General features: G+C 35.4%; 1 protein-coding gene across 8 annotated transcripts; it reads right to left on the minus strand.

The window, feature by feature from the left end:
- Window positions 1-1,274: 1,274 nt before the first annotated feature.
- Window positions 1,275-18,706, minus strand: LOC114458736 (uncharacterized). 8 transcript variants are annotated; one of them, XM_028441133.1, is made up of 10 exons: window positions 18,600-18,706; window positions 13,043-13,091; window positions 11,544-11,612; window positions 11,330-11,386; window positions 10,760-10,861; window positions 10,620-10,684; window positions 10,473-10,538; window positions 8,675-8,850; window positions 8,533-8,593; window positions 1,275-1,384 (listed from the first exon to the last, which is right to left on the minus strand). In XM_028441133.1, exons 3-10 carry the CDS (start codon window positions 11,609-11,611, stop codon window positions 1,290-1,292), a joined length of 690 nt encoding a protein of 229 aa, XP_028296934.1. In that variant the 5' UTR covers window position 11,612; window positions 13,043-13,091; window positions 18,600-18,706; the 3' UTR covers window positions 1,275-1,289. The 8 variants fall into 8 exon arrangements, 4 of the variants coding, with proteins under 4 accessions (XP_028296934.1, XP_028296936.1, XP_028296933.1 ...); XM_028441135.1 differs by lacking the exon at window positions 1,275-1,384 and adding an exon at window positions 4,129-4,172 and having other exon boundaries at window positions 18,600-18,705; XM_028441132.1 differs by lacking the exon at window positions 1,275-1,384 and adding an exon at window positions 4,301-4,419.
- Window positions 18,707-19,592: the final 886 nt, after the last annotated feature.

Genomic DNA, 19,592 nt, shown 5'->3' on the forward strand with positions numbered 1-19,592 from the left:
TGTTGACCTTTGTTATAGCGCCACCTGCTGGCAAACATATGTGAATGTTTGCGTCCAAGGTACACGGGGTGTTCTAGACCCAACATCCAAGGGGCATCGCCCTACCTTGCACGGTTTAGCCTGCAGCACTACTTTTACCGGGGGAAACATAAATATAATAATAAAAATCCTTACGATTACAATAGGGTTCCTAGCACCGCTGGTCCTAGGAACCGCATTCCCTGGCCCCACGGGCTTGGCCCCCTAATTATCTGCCAGTGCAGTAAGTTAATTTTTCTTATTAAGTTTTCTTGAAATAAGAATAATATCTAGATCTAAATAAAACTAAAAATAAGTGTTTTACACTTATTTTAAGCCACAAATAAGACAATAAAATCTTAGAATAAGCTGTAAACACTTATTCCAGGCAACAAATAAGACAATAAAATCTTAAAATAGGCTTTAAGCACCTATTCTAAGCAACAAATTGAGGAAATTAAATCTGAAAATAAGCATAAAACACTTATTCTAACAAACAAATCAAAGCAAATAATCTAAAAACTAGTACACTAATTCATTTTAAAGATATTTTTCTTCTTAAATGCATCTAATAAATCCTAAAACTAGCACTTTAAGACTACATTTCCTATACAGGGCAAATAAAACTGAAGCAGAGCATAATCAATGTCAGTGCATCTTTATTTGTACACTTGACTAGAACATAATCACCCACAGGTAATAGTGATACAATTGAACAGTGTGCCTTTTACAGGTCCAACAATGTGCTTTTGTTCAAGCGGTTTCAACACAACTTTTGTTTCTATCATGAAAAAACTAAATACTGTTGAATTACTGAAAAAAATACATGAAAAGAACTCCAGGATACTATATTTTAACCTCTCTAATCCTAATGTTTGGTCAACTGAACCTTGAAAGTTAAACTAGTAAGACAAGTGGACAAAATGAACAGAACTAAGCTCAATGTTTTTGAACCCTGAAAAAATGGGCTGACTAAAAAAAACAATCTTTGGTCAAATGTGCACCACTCTTCAGACTATGGTGCCACCAGGCCCCCAATAATCTCATCTGAAAACTACATTCCAATAAATGCATGCCATTCTGCCAAGGCTTTTCTGTAAGATGATGTACTGTCACGCTCATGAATGGCATCCTGGAGAACTTCTGTCTGAATGACTGACAGCCGGGTTGCCACACATTTGGGATAAGTCAGATGGAGCACATACAAGTATGCCATCACATAAATCATAGCCTCGCCAAGTTTTTCTTTGTCAAATGCTGTAACTGGCAAATTACCAACTGCAATCACACACTTGGAGCCATCGAACACCACTACTGGACATGACAAGCTTCGTTTCTGGAGGACAGCATCTGGATCTTCGGTAGGCTGCACGACACAAAAAAAAATGGTACACATTATGCATCTTTGTCATATTGTTTTGTTGGTAAGACATTTTACAACTAATTTCAACTCCTGGTTTATCAGTGTCTGGCCATAAGCCCCTCCAAATGTGGGAAAAATAGCAGACTGCACTTAAAGAGTTTTTTCTGTTTAATTAGAGCAGCAGGAGGAGCGCTGAGGAAATTAGGAGGCTGAAAAAATAGTCTCGGCGAAAGATTTAAATACACATGTTCAAACATGCGTGAGTGACTTGAAACCAAACCCCACAGATGTTTTTGATTAGAGAAAATTGTAATATGCTATAAGGATTTTGCATGACCCCTCCTTAATTTTGTTGTCGTGAGTTTGCAGTCCATTAGGCTTGGGCAGTAATACGATATTACCGTTTACCGCATTATAAAAATAGCAACAATATCAGTTTCAATACAGTCATCAAAAAAGGAAAAATGCAATGCACTTCTATAATTAATTATTCTATAATCTGGAAGCGGAGTGAAGTTAGTCTGTCAGAGAGGCAGTCAGCAGGGAGCCTCCGCTGTGTATGTTGGTGTGGGGACAAGCTGACCAATAACGTGATATGTACATTCATGTCAGAGTCTAAAACACTGGAAAAATCTCCAATAACACAAGATAAAGTCCATACGTTTGTCACTAGTCTATATTGAGAAAGAAGTCACTAAGAGTGTTCGGAAAATATACCAGTAAGGGCTTCGGTTTAAAAACGTGAATTGCAGCTTTAACTTCTTGAATGAGCGTACGTTCTGAGTCAACTCATCCTTTAATAACTACAACGTAAGATGATCATTTAAACTACAAAAGCGGCGCTGTTAATGAGTGAGGAGTGTTCAGTACCGCAGTAAATTAGGAAGGTGGTATAACAGTATCCAGTAAATAAAAAGAAATAAAAAAACACTATCAAAATTTGAATACCACCCAAGCCTATAGTCCATCTTTATAAAGCACATTATATATACAGTACAGACCAAACGTTTACTGTACAGTATTCTACAATTGAATAAAAGAAATTAAAAAAATGAATTATAAAAAATAAGATAAAATAATAAAAATACAAATAAATACAATTAAAAAAAATATATACAGTACAGACCAAAAGTTTGGACACACCTTCTCATTCAATTTCAGTGTGAATCTACAGTTTTCATAGTCATGAAAATAAAGAAAACTCTTTGAATAGAAGGTGTGTCCAAACTTTTGGTCTGTACTTTCATGAAACATCCTCAGCATTTTCCTGCAGATGTTGAAGGACCTCAGCCATCTCAGAAAATAGAGGCGGCTTTGGTCCTTCCTGTAGAGGGAGTCAGTGTTCCTCCCCCAGTCCAGTTTATTGTCAATCACCACAAAGACACATTGAAATATAAGAAAATACCATCAATATGGCAGCTCAGACTGAGTTGGTAAGGCTCGGACCCTTTCTTATAAAAGTAAGTCTTTAAGTGCTTTTCAGAAGAATCTACAGAGAGGAAGGAGAGAGGAAGCCCACTGCTCCTCCATGGTGGGGTACAGTGCTGGCCCTAACCTCTCTGGTGCCCTAGGCCAGATTTTCTTATAGTGCCCCCTTATATGCAGTTTTTTTTTATTCCAAGTAATTGATTTTTACATTATTGTTATATTATTATTATTATCAGGATCATTTCTAACACTTGCATAGTGGTCTTCAATATATCCACAAAGAGGCTTTATAGAAGGAGAAAACATGAGCAAAATTACTTTTTTGACATTTTATTTAATTTTGATGAAAGGGTTTCACATACACATATAAGAACACAGACAAGTAAATAAAAGCCAATTTAAATATCTTTGTGACAGGTTAAAAATAAATGAAAAAATAAATAAATAAATATTAAGTAAGGCTTTGCACAAAAACAAGATAGATAGATAGTGGTGGGTTGGCTCATCAAGTATTCTTTTTAATCTAAATACTTATGACTAAAATATTTTACTATTTTGTGAAAAGATGCAAAACGTCGAGATTTAACATAACATGAACACACAATAATTTAAAGAATTGCAGTTCACAGAGGTATTGAACAAAGAAACTATTTATTAAAATAGTGTCTTTTTGATGGTGATTTATAAAACAGTTTGAACCAACACAAGCTAAAAAAGCTCCATCCATTCTATGGGAGAGTTTTGTCTCAAAAATATCCACAATTTTCACGTGTTTTATCATGTATGTGTAACCGGTTCTAAACAAATTTTGTGAAAATTTAAACTAAAGGTCTGGAATCACCACTTTCATTAATTGATGTCCTGCTTCAGGGTAAAAACAAATAAAATAAAAAAATAAACAAATGAGTCTTTGGCTGTATAAAATGAAAGACTTCACACAGAGAATAATGCACAGACACAAACTGCTTAGGTTGTTATACCAAAATTATTATTTTAACAATTTTCACAGGTTTTTGCATTAACAATACCACAATTTATTCCCCAAAACAAAAAAATAAAATAAAAACTGGCCAAAAAAAAAAAAAAAAATACGCTGTAGCTTTAGTCCCTTTTTGTTGTGCACAACTTTAACTCAGTCCAAAAAAAATGTTGAAAATAAATCCGTTTTAGGAGTGGGTTTCTGAGTCACAAGTGTTGGAAAGATCTTACTGGTGTAGGAGACATGAAATCCAAGTCCTACTGAAGCACTGAGAATCTGAAACGATTGTCAACTCCACAGCCACAGGTCCTCGTGTTGGTAAAATTCAGCACAGAGCGGACAGACGGCTCCTCCTTCACACTGAGACTCCTCCCACAGTCCAGGCTATCATGACAAGTACACAGTATCAGACACTGTGAAGTCCAAACCATCCAAAAAAGAATTAAAAATATTGACTTTCTTATTTTCTTTCTTTTAAAGAAAAACATTTTCTTTTGCTGGGCTGTCTAGTTGCGTGGGGCAGGGCCTTAAAAGGGCGGAGCACCATCAGGTGGGGTTGGATCAGCTGTGTAATGGGCAGAGGACATCACCTCAGAGCAGCAGGGCGCACAGCGCGAGCAGAGCCATCCAGCTGACATTAGAGTGCAGTGTATGAGAGAGGAGCAGAGACGGTATGTTAATCATTGGGTTAATGTACGTTAAGGATAAAATACTCTGGGTAGGCGTGAGTTTGACAGACAGGTCAGCGCGTGTTTGACAGGCAGGCGTGTGCAATGCACTAACTGTGCAGCAGATGGAATGGTCTGATCAGTGAGACGTCATCCTTTCTTAGTAGTTTGATTTGAGTAGTGTTTAAGTTAATAAAAGAACTATTTGGTTAAATAACTAAAGTCAAATGATCAAAAGTAAGTCTTTAGTTAAAGATAAAGAAAAAGTTCCAGGTGATGTCATAAATTGAAAATTATAATGGTTGGTTTAAAGTGATGGATATTAATACTTAACACTTAGTAAAATGTGTGTTTACAATTTAATTAATAAATTAACAATGAATAAGTGAGTAAATACATTAAATAAATAAATAAATGAAATTTGAGGAAAATGTAATTGAGATTACAAGTATTTCCAAGTTTAAATACATTTCAAACTAAGGATTTATAATAACTATTTATAAATTAAGTACATTTTAGGTTTGATTTTTAGTTGTGTATTGGTTTATTAGGTGAGTATAATTTGAGCATACTGTTTAATATTACAAAAGCATTTAGTTTAAATCAGGAAAATGGATCAAGTTAACTAAAAATAACAGTAAATTTAGATTCTTTCATTTAAATGCAGATATAAAATCCCAGCATGAGAAAATTGTTAATGATGCTTTGATTCTAACTTTCCCTCTTCTTCCTTTGTCCAGGTTAACAACCTGTTTGACCTGCTGAACCAATGGACAGTTAAAATAAACTCTCAACCAAGCACAGAGTTGTTCTCAGCGTCCTCTGTCTTCCTCTCTGGTCCTTCAAGTTGGGCCGTGGTGTTTAAAAACACATACAAACTTGACAGACACACAAATAATAAAATAAAATAAAATGAAGTCATTTTAAAATGATTAAAAAATAAAAAACTTAAATCCTACTTTAAGGAATTAAAATTCTTCATTACAATCATAGAGATTACAATTAGACAATGAATTGATGCATTTAGATGCACTTTTCCACAGCATTGTAATTTTTTCTCACCATGACCACTGATAGTGTTGTGGTAGTCGAGACCGGTCTTGGTCTCGTCTCGGACTCTGAAGCATTTTGACTCGGTCTCGTCTCGGACTTGGGCTGCCCGGACTCGGGATTTTCCGTCAAAAGACCGTTTGAGATTAACCTTCCTTAATGTGACTGAGTGACATGTGTGACACAATAATTGTGAATTTATCAGTAGCAGTAGTAGTTTTAATATTTTAGTTAATTTTTTTGCAGCACCTTTTTTGTCCATCAAATGTATTTAAAATTAACTAAAAAATTAAAGAGAGAATGTTATTTAACTGTCGAACTTTGTCATAATTTTATTTATTTATATTTTTTTTTTAAATTGAAAAAAAAAAATGTTTATGGTCTTGGTCTCGGCTTGTCTCGGTCTTGGTCTTGACTCGGTCTCGGCTCCCGAAAGCCTTGGTCATGTCTTGGTCTCGGTGCATTCTGGTCTCGGGCAAGTCTTGGTGTCGAATAGTGTGGTCTTGAACACAACACTAACCACTGATGAACTACTGTTTTAAAAAATATAACAATTACAATCAGATGCAGGAGATACTTTTACTTTCTGACCTTTTGTTAAATCATCAGGAGACATCCACTAATAAACACAATGACATCACAAACGCACAAAAAGGAAAACAAAAAGCTTACAATTATGAGAAAAGACATAAAACAACAAAAACATAGGCCAAAAAAAAAAACACAAAAAGACAACACAAATACACAATATCTAAACAAAATACATAAAATTACAACAAAACAACAAAATATGGGACAACAAAAAAAAAACAAAATTACTCTAAAAATATGACAACTAAATAACACAAAATTGTAAATAAATAACGCAAACATTATTTACTTACTTTATTGAGAAATATCCTCAAATTTGCAAGTAAAATTACAATAATATAACGCAAGTATTAATTACTTACGTTATTCAGGAATATCACTGAATTTGCATGTAAAATTACAATAATACATCGCAAATATTATTTACTTACTTTATTCAGAATTATCCTCAAATTTGCAAGTACAATTAAAATAATATAACGCAAGTATTACGATTATGGCATAATTATAATGGTAATTGTAATATTAAAAAATCTGTTGTTGTATTTCTAATCAAATTGTAATTGTGTTCAGATAATTGACATTGTAATTGTCATGAAAATTCTATAAAAATTGTCAATTACAATTGAACGAAAAACTGGGGAACCATGTTACAGTTCTATGTACAGTTCTACACATCTGTAATTAACAAATATTCAGATATATTTAATATCACAAAAAATGTTGGTCACTGTAATCGTAACTTAATTGTAATTGAAAACGTAATTGTAACTGAAATATGTAATTGACCCCAACCCTGGATCAGGGGTTCTGAACTGGTCTCACCCTGGGACCCACATATTGCCACAGTCAGTTAGTTTTTCAAAAATAGCAGCTGAAAACACACATATATATAGAACATTTTTAAATATAAATCTATATCATGTACAACATGCATTTCACAGAATGTCTGTCAAAAAAGTTTCTTTCAAATTAAGAGACAAGTCAACATGAGAGACATTAGGTATTTATTTATTTTTGACTAGCTGTCTGTGACCCAACCAGTACATGTTCAAGACCCACTTTGAGCTCCAGGCCCACGAGTTGAGAATCACTGACGTAGATTATCCAGTGTTTACCAGTTATAAAAATAAAGAGACTTTTCAAGCCTTTTTCTTTATCTACAAACCTTTTCAAAATAAAATAGTAACATGCTGACTTTGTGATAAATAGTAAATAACACAGTTTAAATAAATCCAGTGATGTTTGGTTGAACCTGAGGAATTATTTACATTTTATTTTTTATTGACAGATATTTTAACTTATTTTGAAAAACAACAGGTGTTGCCGCTGGGTGGCGCTGCTTTATATACTTAGGTTGGACGGACACGCCTCCGTTTCTTCTTCTCCGCTTTTCTCCTAGTTTAGAGCAACCATTCCTTTACACAGGTGGTCGTGATGACGTAGCTCAGCCTTCATCATCATCATCATCATCATCACTGTCCGTCTCACTCAGCTTCACTTCCCTCCATAATATTTCTTCTTCTTCTTCTAGTTTAACGGTAGTCATCATCCAGCTCTGTCCGTCCTCCATTTCACTGCTTTGTTCCTGACTCTAGCTGGTTGCCAGATACAACCGATGATTCCCCGCATGAAATATGTTGAATATCCACAGAAAAGCCCTAAAAACCATCCGTTCATCATCCAAATAAAACATAAATATCATCTTTAACCAACGTTAAACTCTTTGATCACCAAGTTAGTTATTTTATAATCTCACAACCAGCGGGAAAATACTCAACCTGGCAACCACTCAACTGTCGCGTTGACGTTACAACCAACTTTTTATAAACTTTAAGACAAACCAGTCAGAATAAATGTGTTTAATGGTGATTTAAGAGTGAATAAAGTAGTTACAGTCTGAAGGATTTAGTCTGTGGATGATTTAATGGATTTCAGAAGAAATTTGTTGAGTATAAATTAATTTATGATTAAATTATGATGGTTTGTTCTCTGAAACAATAGAAAAAAATCTAATTAATAAATATTTAATGAGCAGTGAAAGTAAAGTCACTGTAGATCACATTAAATCAACAGTTGCTTTTACTTTATTTGAAAAAAAGTGTTTATTAAAAAAGAGAAATAAATTATTTAAGCAGACATTGAACCATAATGTTTTTGTTCTTCCTTTGAAAATAAATTAGATTTTAAAAGTTATTTACTTTGATTTTAGTGAAAATATTCGGGAAAACGGTTTTAAAAAATTAATTCGGAAAACGGATTTCAATTTTTTAAAAATTGGAAAAAGAATTAAAAAACAATAATAATTCGGAAAACGGATAAAAAAAAAATTATTTGGAAAACTGATTTTTTTTTTTTTACTGACTACAATGCTCCATTGTAATCTATCAAAAACACTCACTACCAACAGTATTCATTGTTTAAAGTCATGTCACCTTTAACTGAGTGAAGATATGTGCTGCTTTGTTCAAGTCCCACTTGTTGTCCTGCAAACACCTGCAACACACAGACAGTGTTTACCAGTGAGCTGTGACATTCATCCTAGTCTGGTAGACGTCATTAGGAGAGGACACCTACTTCAGGGATCATTCCAGGTTCATGTCTGACTTCAGGGAGAAGGTGCTGAGCATCTCCTGCTGTGGGGCAGTGAGGGTGGTCACTGGGCTGGAGGAAGGGGGCGGGGCACAAAAGCTCTGCTGATCTGCTCCGTTGTAGCCATTCTGATGAAGAGCTGGTCGTTGATGATGCACAAACTGTTCAAGTATGAACGAGGACCACAGGGTTCAAAGGTTAGAGACTTTCTATGGTGTTAATATTACAGTAATATAGGTCACACCAAGGCTGTGTCCCTATAGTCCCTCCTATCTCCTTTCCTATCCACTGTCCTTTAACACCTGGAAGTGTTTAAGTGGTGGCCGTGATAAAAGAGCGTTTTCTGAGGAAAGGAGGCGTGGCCGTAGGATTATTACATCACCTAGTGGAAGTGCGTCTGATCATCAAAACAAACGTGGTCACCTTTTCCTAACTCCTCTCCTAACACCTTTCCTTAACGCCATGACATCTTCCACAGGGTTAAGGAAAAGTGGATAGGAAAGGAGATAGGAGGGACTATTCAGACACAGCCTAAGCCTTAGTTCATCTTTAGTTTGACTGTGAGCAGGGTTTGGGGTCAATTACATTATTCAGTTACAATTACATCTTCAATTACTCATGTTCAATCATGATGACAGTTACATTTTATCCAATTACAATGATTTTTTTGTCCTCTGAAAGTCAGTTACAATTACATTCTCAATTACTAAAGTCCAATTACAATTAAACACAATTACTGATCCTGAAATAAATAACCTAATAAAAGTTAACACTAATACACTAAATATCTATCATCTCATTTATTTCCTATATATTACAAAGAAGCTTCCTAATCAATGAAAATATAGGTTTTAATATTTTTAAAATGATAAAATGTGTGAAAGCTTGATATGAAACATATTGTTAACTACATATGTATAGAACTGTACATATAGAACTGTAACATGGTTTACCAGTTTAGCCTTAAATTATAATTGACAATTTTTATAGAATTTTCATGGCAATTACAATTAAATAGTCAATTATCTGAACTCAATTACAATCTAATTACAATTATGACAGCAACAGATTTTTTAAAATTACAATTACAATTATGCTATAATTGTAATTAATTATCAATTAAGCAATTATAATGATATTGTTGCTACAATACAAACAGATGTTGGTTTGATATATTTGTTAAAGTTGTTTGTTGTTATTATAATTATTATTATTATTGATATGAGAAATAAATATGGTAATAACTGGAATATTTTGAGATTATATTATTTAATATTTACTACCACACAAAAGTAATAAAAAGTGGTATCGTTGAGTACCGATACTGATTTACGAGTAATGAGTATGGGTTTAAATGTGAAAGGTGCCCATCCCTAGTAATCTCTACAAGGGGAGTGGTGGCCTAGTGGTTAAGGACGCTGGGCTTGTAATCGGAGTGGTTGGCGGTTCAAGCCTCAGCTGGGCCATCACTGTGGGTTGTTGGCTGCCTACTGGATGGGTTAAATGCAGAGGACAAATTCCATGTATGTAACAACATTACATGGCCAATTAAAGGCGAAAACCCTGATTAAAAAATTTAATAACAATGGTTGTTGTGTAAAAGCGTTTATCATTTTATTTTATGGACAAATAAATATACATTAGGTAAATATAGGAATACACAGAAAACACATGTGGTGAAACAGTATTTACTGTTTGTTCATTCCAGTCATACTAGTGGAGGCAAGCATTATCTGAAGCTACAGCTGATAATGAGCACTTTGGTTTTACGTGTGTAACCTACCCAGAATCCACTGCTGGAACTGTGATGAAAACCTTGTAGATTCTTTAGATTTATCATCTACAACAACTGAAAAACCCAGGAAAGCGTTAGTGAGAATAGATGAGTTGCAGTGGATCTTCTTATAACCATGACGACTAAGATACTGACCTTCTTTGAAGACTCCGCCCACTGTGAATGACAGCAGCGTATTCTGTGAAAACAAAGCAGTTTGGCTGAGAGTGAACAACATAAATGATGTAACTCAGTGTGTGGCAGATCAGACATGAACTCACTGTGTAGGCGTTTACGTCCACGGTGAAAGAGATGATGTCATGCTGGGTTTATGGCAGCTCGTTGAGGAACGTTCACCACATTCAGTCGTGTGTGCTTCAGCAGATGGAAACGCATCGCTAGGGCAGTTAAAAAACAAGACAAACATCAGGTGGGCTCCATCATTACTAGGGTTGGGTATCGGTTGCTACTCGCTACGTTTAACGCTTCTGGTGCTTAATCATTGTTTTAAACTAACTTCAAAATATCAAAATGCCCTTTTATTTCCAGTGCCAAATTTAGCACATTTAACTCAAAACAACAAACAAACTATTATTAGATAAACTTAACATCAGCGTTTCCCACACATTCATTTATTTATGGAGGATAGTGTCACGCACCTTCTTTCAGGCCATGTTTTGTGTATGTGCTACGGTTAGAAATGAGGCCATTGATCAATGATCTGAGCAGCGACAACAACGTCATGTGTATCAAGTAATGTGTGGCACCGACATCTTTGTTCCTATCACCACCAATCACTGATGTCATTTCCTACTTATTGTTAGAAACGCTGTGAAGCGACATAGAGAAAAATGTTAGAAACTCACTGTTGCAAAAAGCGCTGAATGTAGACGTTTAGCGTCATCAGAGCCAAAGCAGCTTCTCTGTGTGATCACATGGTCAACATTTAGCAGGAGAAATGAGACGTTCATTACAGAAAAGAAAAGGCTTGAATCTAAAAATATAGTGGCTTCTATATTCTTGTACTTTGACAAGTGACGTTTTGAACACAACAGACAATTCAGCATCACACTGACTAACCTTACAAGGTGGGAGAGTGGTGGGTGTGTCCACATCAAAGCCAATGGGTGGGGGGAGGTCATTTCCATCCTGATGAGGGACAATACACAGTTTAGTACAAGTTGGAAAACATCAGTTCATCTGGTGAATATCTGGTGTTATATGAAACATAACATTCTCCTTAAAAACCACTGGAACAAAACACATACTAAACTAAAGGTACCAGAACAAATCTAATCTGTGACCTCTGAACTAATCTGGTTGGTCCATGTGGATAAAAACAAAGTCAATAAATATATAGTGACTGGTACATCGTACTCAGGTCCAAAGCTGTAGAACTCATTACCACAGAACTTAAAACCATATCTGAGTTTAAAATGTTCACTTCTAGGGTTTAGTCTGAAAACAAACCAAAGTAAATAACGCTGAGTCTGTGTGAATGTACGTGTGATGGTGTGTGTATGTGTGTGATTGATAAAGTTTTATACAAATGTTGTATTCATGTATTTTATTATTGTAAATTGTGTAAAAAGGCCCAACCAGGGACATGAGCTGTGAATTAGCATTAGCTAGAAGCTCTTTATGCGTCACATCAGCTGTAAACCTTTATTGTAACTATGTTGATTACATCGTCCCTAAAAATAAAGAAGTAAATATTTGGGGGGAATAAAACTACTTAATTATTTGATGATTTTACATCTTGTAAACAACTACAATATACTGTACTTATAGCTGCTAGATATGATCTTCCATCCATCCATTTTCTTACCCGCTTATTCCCATTTAACAGGGTCGCGGGGGTCTGCCGGTGCCAATCTCCGGCTCTCATAGGGCGCTTGGCGGGGGTACACCCTGGACAGGGCGCCAGTCCATCACAGGGCCACAGACAACCATTCACTCTCTCATTCACTCCTATGGGCAATTTAGAGACTCCAATCAACCTTACAGTCATGTTTTTGGATTGTGGGAGGAAGCCGGAGGACCCGGAGGAAACCCACGCAGCACGTGGAGAACATGCAAACTCCACACAGAAAGGACCCAAGTGTCCACCCCAGGGCTTGAACCCAGGACCTTCTTGCTGTGAGGCGGACGTGCTAACCACTAAGCCACCGTGCGCCCTCTAGATATGATCTTTTTTTTCTTTATTTTTTTAATCAGATAAAGACATACTGTAGACCTCATTAATATACTCTAAATGTAAAAGGTTGAAATTGTTGCTTTAAAGTTAATTTCATTCATATCAGGATTTCTGAGTGACTCGACTCGACAAACTTTCAAGCTGCAATTTCAACTTTTGTTATTATTTTGCCGTGCAATTGATGTTTGAGTTATAGATCTATGGAGGCCTACACCATGTCTTTGATCTGATAGATAATTATTGTTCACAGCAGCTTTAACACAACTGATAATTGACTAAAAGCCTTTCAACACTAAGGTCCTCTAGTATCAACACTATGGTGGTAGAAATGAAGAGTGAGTGACCATAAACTGCTGATGAATGAATGAGTGAGTAGACCTACCAACTTCAGAAGCTGAGGAACCTTCTGGCACACAGCACTGGTATGTAAACTAAATAGAAAAGCAGAAGAATTAGTGTGAGAATTCAAAGTTCACACAATAAGCTCATCACTGTAAAACTCAGTAAGACCTGCTGCTCCACTAACACATTCATTTTGTTCACATCTGCATTCATGTAAACTGAGATGTGTAAGAATTTGAAGATGAAAGATACTGTTTTATTTCTTGATGTCAATTTATTCTATTTCAAACTGTTTTTAAGTTTCCATTTACATGATCAATATAAATCAAAAGAAATCAAACATTATTCTATATAATTATAACTGTATATAATGTAATACACTGTATTGTCTTCATAGAGAAGGTATTTATGGCTCCAGGAGGACTTTAATCCAGGTGAGATGAGGTTAAATGGTTCCTTGTAGAGTAAAGGTTACAGACCCCTGACCAGGGGAAGAGGGTTAGGAGACCCCACTATCAGAGCTGGACCCTCTGAATTTAATTCATGGGTGAAACAATGCAGATGATAAGTTGGTTATGCTACTGTTAACTAGGGATTGACCGATTTTTAGGGCCGATACCGATTTTTCCCCCATCAGCCTTACCCGATGACTGATACAGACTGCTGATTTTCTTGGGCCGATACTACTTTTGCTCCATAAATTTACATCATAAAAATTACACAATGATGATAATAAATGGTACAAGTCTCAATTAAATAAAAAGGAACATTCATTGAAATTAACAAAGGTGAGGTAGAACGACACCAAGTAAAAAATATTTAACAAATAATAAAAACAGGTGATATAGAAGAAGAACAAATAAAAAATAAAGTGAGTTATCTCATGAAATATTATGAAAGAACTGTTTGTCCTTGTCCTGAAAATAGCTTTGACAAAAGTTGGCCTGACTGAAGATGCATTTTATTAACAGGATTATTGAGTATAAAGATATAATTATAGTATTAAACACAAAAAGAAACCATGAATAATAGTCCATTCCAACACAACCCCACACCATAAATTAACAGAGGAAAATAACGTGATGTCAGATGTGCATTAAGCAACAAACTGTCTAAGTTTCTGTTCTAAATTACATCAACATTAACATTAGGAATAAATATTCAAACAAGTCATGAACTGCTTCTCAAAGTTAAAAACTACTCAGCGCAGCACTGAGAGAGAAGCAGAGAAAGAGGGAAAGAACACAACACGTGGACCCACAGAACAACAGTTAAAAGATGCTTTGAAAGTTTAAAACTTGCTGTTGGGATTGAATAACTTGTGTTGAAAAATATGTAAAAACAATTGTCATAAAATACAATAAAAGCTCAAATGTTATATAAAATATACCTGCACATTTTTTTTCAGTCTATCTCCATTTATTAGAAGTGTTTTTGCATTATATTAACGATTTAAACTTTTTCTTTTTTTAACCCACGCTTTTCACAGAGACAGTATTTCATTGACGGTCCCTAAATTCTAACAACATGTAGGGCTCTATGAAATCAGTTTTATTTTTTTTCCAAATTCCGTTTTTTTCACTTTAATTTTTTAAATTCCGTTTTTTAGAATTATTTATCATTTTTTAAGGAAAATATTAGTTTGTAACTCCTGTGAGGAAACAAAATAAATAATAAATAAAAAAAACTCATAATTAAACAAAAATGTAAGTCAAAAATAAAGTACATACAAATAAAAGCTAGATATAAGTTGCAGTGTCATGTATTATTCTGACTTCTCCTTTTTAATTATTTATATGTTATATAAAGATGTATGAGAACAGCATTAATATCACCTGATTTCCTCTCAGGGGTCAATGGTTTACTGAATCTGATCACGTTTATGAATTAACTTCTGATCAACTTAGTTTAAATTAACCTAATTTAAATGATCCTATCTTCTGTGTAATGTGGAATTTGATGTTGACAAGATGTTACACTTTGTTACTTTTGTCCCTCATAGTCAGGACTAAGTAACACCATGCAATACACTGAAGTTAAAAAACTAAAGAAAACAAAACATCTTTTTTAGGAAAACAACAATGTTCTGGCTAATAAGCCATGCACTCTATAAATAGAAAAAAAAAACATTACATTTAATATATATATATATATATATAAATTAAGTATGAACTTTGATTTCATTAGTTCATTTTTTATTAATTCATTATATCAACATGAATGTTACTGTAGCTCTGATTAGATGATGTTAGAATGTAACATTCTAATTGTGTTGCTCCAATGGACTTTTATTTTGTAAACTGGAAGTTCCCACTGAAACAGGTGTACTTGAGGTAGCTAGCTGACTGTGAATGTGTAACTACGAGACACGGACAAAAAGCTGGAATAAAATAACTAAATTACAGTACAGACTGAGTTATTCTTAGTTAACCAGACATAACAGTTCGAACACTGAGCAGGTGAAGATGATTAAAGCTGATCATGTTTTCACGGAGCGCCGCTGCACTACACGAAGCACGTGCAGAGCTTCACAGGCACAGCAAAGTTAAACGAGCACTAGAGGTTCTGTAGTTAGTAGTCAGTGATGATTTACGTTGTTTTAGAGGTTGTTTGTGGTGGTTTAAGATGAGTTTAATGCAGCCAGGACAGGAGGAGAGAGGGTGGTGCACCTAAGTTCATAGCGGAGCCTTCAGCATGTTCCTCACTGGACCATGACAGAGTGGGCGGGACGCATTTAAGTGAAGCTACCGCTGGTATGGAGAGTGGATAGTGCCACTGCTAACCTACCACAGGAGACAGTCGTGTTAAATCAACGTCTGAATTGGATGACGTTACTACGCTGTCGCCATGGCTGACGTGTTTGTAAGGAACCTATTTACACTAAGTTAGGAATTGTTTTATTTATTTAGTGTTTTGTCGTGTGTTGTCATGTTTTTATTTACATTTCCATTTAGTGATGAGCCTTAGGATTTATTATTTTTTAATGAAAAGATGTACGTTGGTTAAAAAGATATAAAAACAGTGGAGCTACGCTGTGTAAAAACAATAATAATCCTGATATAAAATGTCTCACTGGTACAGACTAAGTCTGCAACTAACAACTATTTTAATAGTCGACTAGTTATTGATTATTGAAACGATTAATCGACTAATCAGATGACAAATCATACATTTATTTGTTCTATAACGCCACAATCTTTTAAATTTAGCTTGGGATAAATTACGACAAATAAAAACAATAAATAAAACAATTCCCAACTTAGTGTAAACAGGTTCCTCACAAACACACACCAAAAAAACTGAATATGTCATATGCTTCAGTAATAACATTTACACATTAAAAAGTTTGTGCATATGATTCATTCCATTCATTTTATTGTATATTATTTTTTTGTTATTAATAATGAAATTATTTTCTAAAAAATACATAAAAAGCACATGAAAAGCAAAAATAACTACATTAGTGTTTTTACTGTTTAATATAAACCACTGCTGCTGAATCTAGTTTAGTTTATATCTAATGAATGACATAAAGTTATGGTTGATAATTATTTCTGATTACTATTAATAAACCAGATCAAGCTGATGATTTAATCATTCAGGATATTTAGGTTTAATAATCACGGGACGAGAACAGACTGAACAAGCTGGTGAGGAGGGCCAGCTCCGTCCTGGGCTGCCCCCTGGACTCTGTGGAGGAGGTGAGGGACAGGAGGGTATTAGCCAAGCTCACCTCCATCATGGACAACACCTCCCACCCACTGCACGGGACTGTGGAGGAGCTGAGCAGCTCTTTCAGTGGCAGACTGAGACACCCTCAGTGCAAGAAGGATCGCTACCACAAGGCCTTCATCTCCACTGCTGTTACACTGTACAACAAGATCCTAAAGTAACATGTGCAATAATAACCCCCCTTTGCAAAACTACGTGCAATAATCTCTTTATCAGCGTCACTTCCTGACAACCTGCACTAGAACTGTAAACTTTTATTCAATTTGTATTTATTCTTATACCTCCATCCCCTTAAGATGTTTGCTTTTACTTAATGTACATAAGATACCTCTTTGTACTATTTAACTGTCTGCACATTTCTTGTCTATTCTGCACACCCTGAGTGATCTTTCTGAATGCCAAATGTAACAAGTGAATTTCTCCATTGTGAGATCAATAAATGATTATCTTATATTATCTCTTATCTTAATAGTTACATTACTGTCTAATAGGACCTGCTTTATCTGTGAACACGTGAAATATAATTCAATATATTACGTTTCACAAGGTGGCAACAACGTAGTAACATCATCCAGTTCAGATGTTGATTTCACGCGACAGACTCCTGCGGTAGGTTAGCAGTGGCACTATCCACTCACCATAGGTTAGGATTAGCAGTGGCACTATCCACTCACCATAGGTTAGGATTAGCAGTGGCACTATTCACACACCATAGGTTAGGGTTAGCTGTGGCACTATCCACTCACCATAGGTTAGGGTTAGCAGTGGCACTATCCACTCACCATAGGTTAGGGTTAGCAGTGGCACTATCCACTCACCATAGGTTAGGGATAGCAGTGGCACTATCCACTCACCATAGGTTAGGATTAGCAGTGGCACTATCCACTCACCATAGGTTAGGGTTAGCAGTGGCACTATCCACTCTCCATAGGTTAGGGTTAGCAGTGGCACTATTTACTCACCATATCGCTCGCTATTGGTGTTGGGAGGAGAATAGCCAATGTGAAACCAACTTCACCGCGGTGGACACAGTTATAAGGACTGATTGGAATTTATCTCATCATCTAAAGGAGACACGAGCACAATCTCCACCTCTGTGTAAACTACACAGCTGGTTTTATCATTAGAGTCTATCAAACCACGCTAACGGAATTCAGTCACCAGTTAAACACAGTCACCACTCAAACTCTAACACCGGCTAGCTAGCGGGCTAAAAGCTAACCACGTGGCATCGCTGTTTCTAGCCCATATTTAACAGTGAATAATAAGATGATCTGCTCCAGCTGTGTATGATAGTGTTGTGAGATGTGTCTAAGGTAGGGCAGTTCAGTGCGTAAATGTGTGTGGCGCGGGAGAGTGACGTAGGTGGGCGCGCGCAGATGTGTGGAAGAGAGAGAGACGCGGAGACGAGGGAAAGTCCTACACGGCGACTGGGAGATAGCTAGGCGAGTTAAAGTGTGTCAGAGAGGAATAAAGTGCAGCCTTGAAACAACGACACGGCCTGGTTCTTTTACGCGGGCGGTATCAACTCTGCCGAGCGGGTGTTAGCCCCGGAGGAGTAGCAGCCTCCGGCCCTGGAGAACGCGGATCTCCCCTGTGCCTTTCGACCACGGTTGGGAGGCTTAACAGGAAAGGTTTAACAATAAACTACAGGAACATTAACAATGACTGTATCTTCATCATCACTAAGTCCATAAACATGATGAACACAGACAGGATGCTAACGTTAGCATCCTGTCTGTGTTCATGAAACCTCCACATCAGCCTAAATGCACTTTAAAACCATCAGAGGCTTTCAGTAAAACCATTAAAATAGTGTTTTTACTCTAAAACCATCAGTTAAACCATTAAAGTAGTGTTTTTACCTTCAGTCCTGACGGAAGGTGAACTTTAATCAGCTTCGGTGCTCAAGAAGTGGTGTCTCCGTGTTCACAGATAGTAAAAGATGGAGGAGGAGGAAACACGATCGGTTCAGCGCATGCGCAGAGACTACGTCACTTCCTACACTTGTAAAAAAAAAAAAAAAAAAAAAACTCATAATAATCTGCCGTGATATTTTAAATGGAAACGACCGTAAGACATTTAAAAAATATTGTTATAATATATGTAAATGTTTAACTGTTTTGTGGTGTGTTTAATTGTTAATTACAAAATACATAGAAAAACCCTGATTTAGACGTTCACACTCGTAACATGCTTGTCAAGATGGATTCATCCATATACCAGCAGCAAATAACACGTTAATAAAATACTTATAGATACTAAAATAATATGATTATACTAATAAAATAATAATAATAATAATAATAATAATAATAATAATAATAATAATAATAATAATAATAATAATAATAATAATAATAATAATAATAATAATAATATATTTATATGAGTTATTTATATTTTGTTTAAAAATTTAACACACTCCTTCAACTGGCAATGTTTGTTATTTCAATGATCCGATTTACTATTAATTATTTTTTTAAAGGAACAACACACATTCATAAACATTTCAGTAATAATGTGATTGATAATTAATTACAATTATGGTGCAATTATGGTAATTTAAAAAATCTGTTGCTGTTGTAATTCTAATCAAATTGTAATTGGGTTCAGATAATTGACATTGTAATTGTAATTGGCATGAAAATTCTATAAAAATTGTCAATTACAATTGAATGCAAAACTGGGGAACCATGTTATAGTTCTATGTACAGTTCTACACTATCTGTAATAAACAATTTTTAAAATATATTTTATATCACAAAAACTGCTGGTCTCTGTAATCGTAAATTAATTGTAATTGAAAAATGTAATTGACCCCAACCCTGGATCAGGGGTTCTCAACTGGTCTCACC

The sequence above is a fragment of the Gouania willdenowi genome, unplaced genomic scaffold (assembly GCF_900634775.1).
Source record: "Gouania willdenowi unplaced genomic scaffold, fGouWil2.1 scaffold_174_arrow_ctg1, whole genome shotgun sequence".
NCBI classification, from domain to species: Eukaryota; Metazoa; Chordata; class Actinopteri; order Blenniiformes; family Gobiesocidae; genus Gouania; species Gouania willdenowi.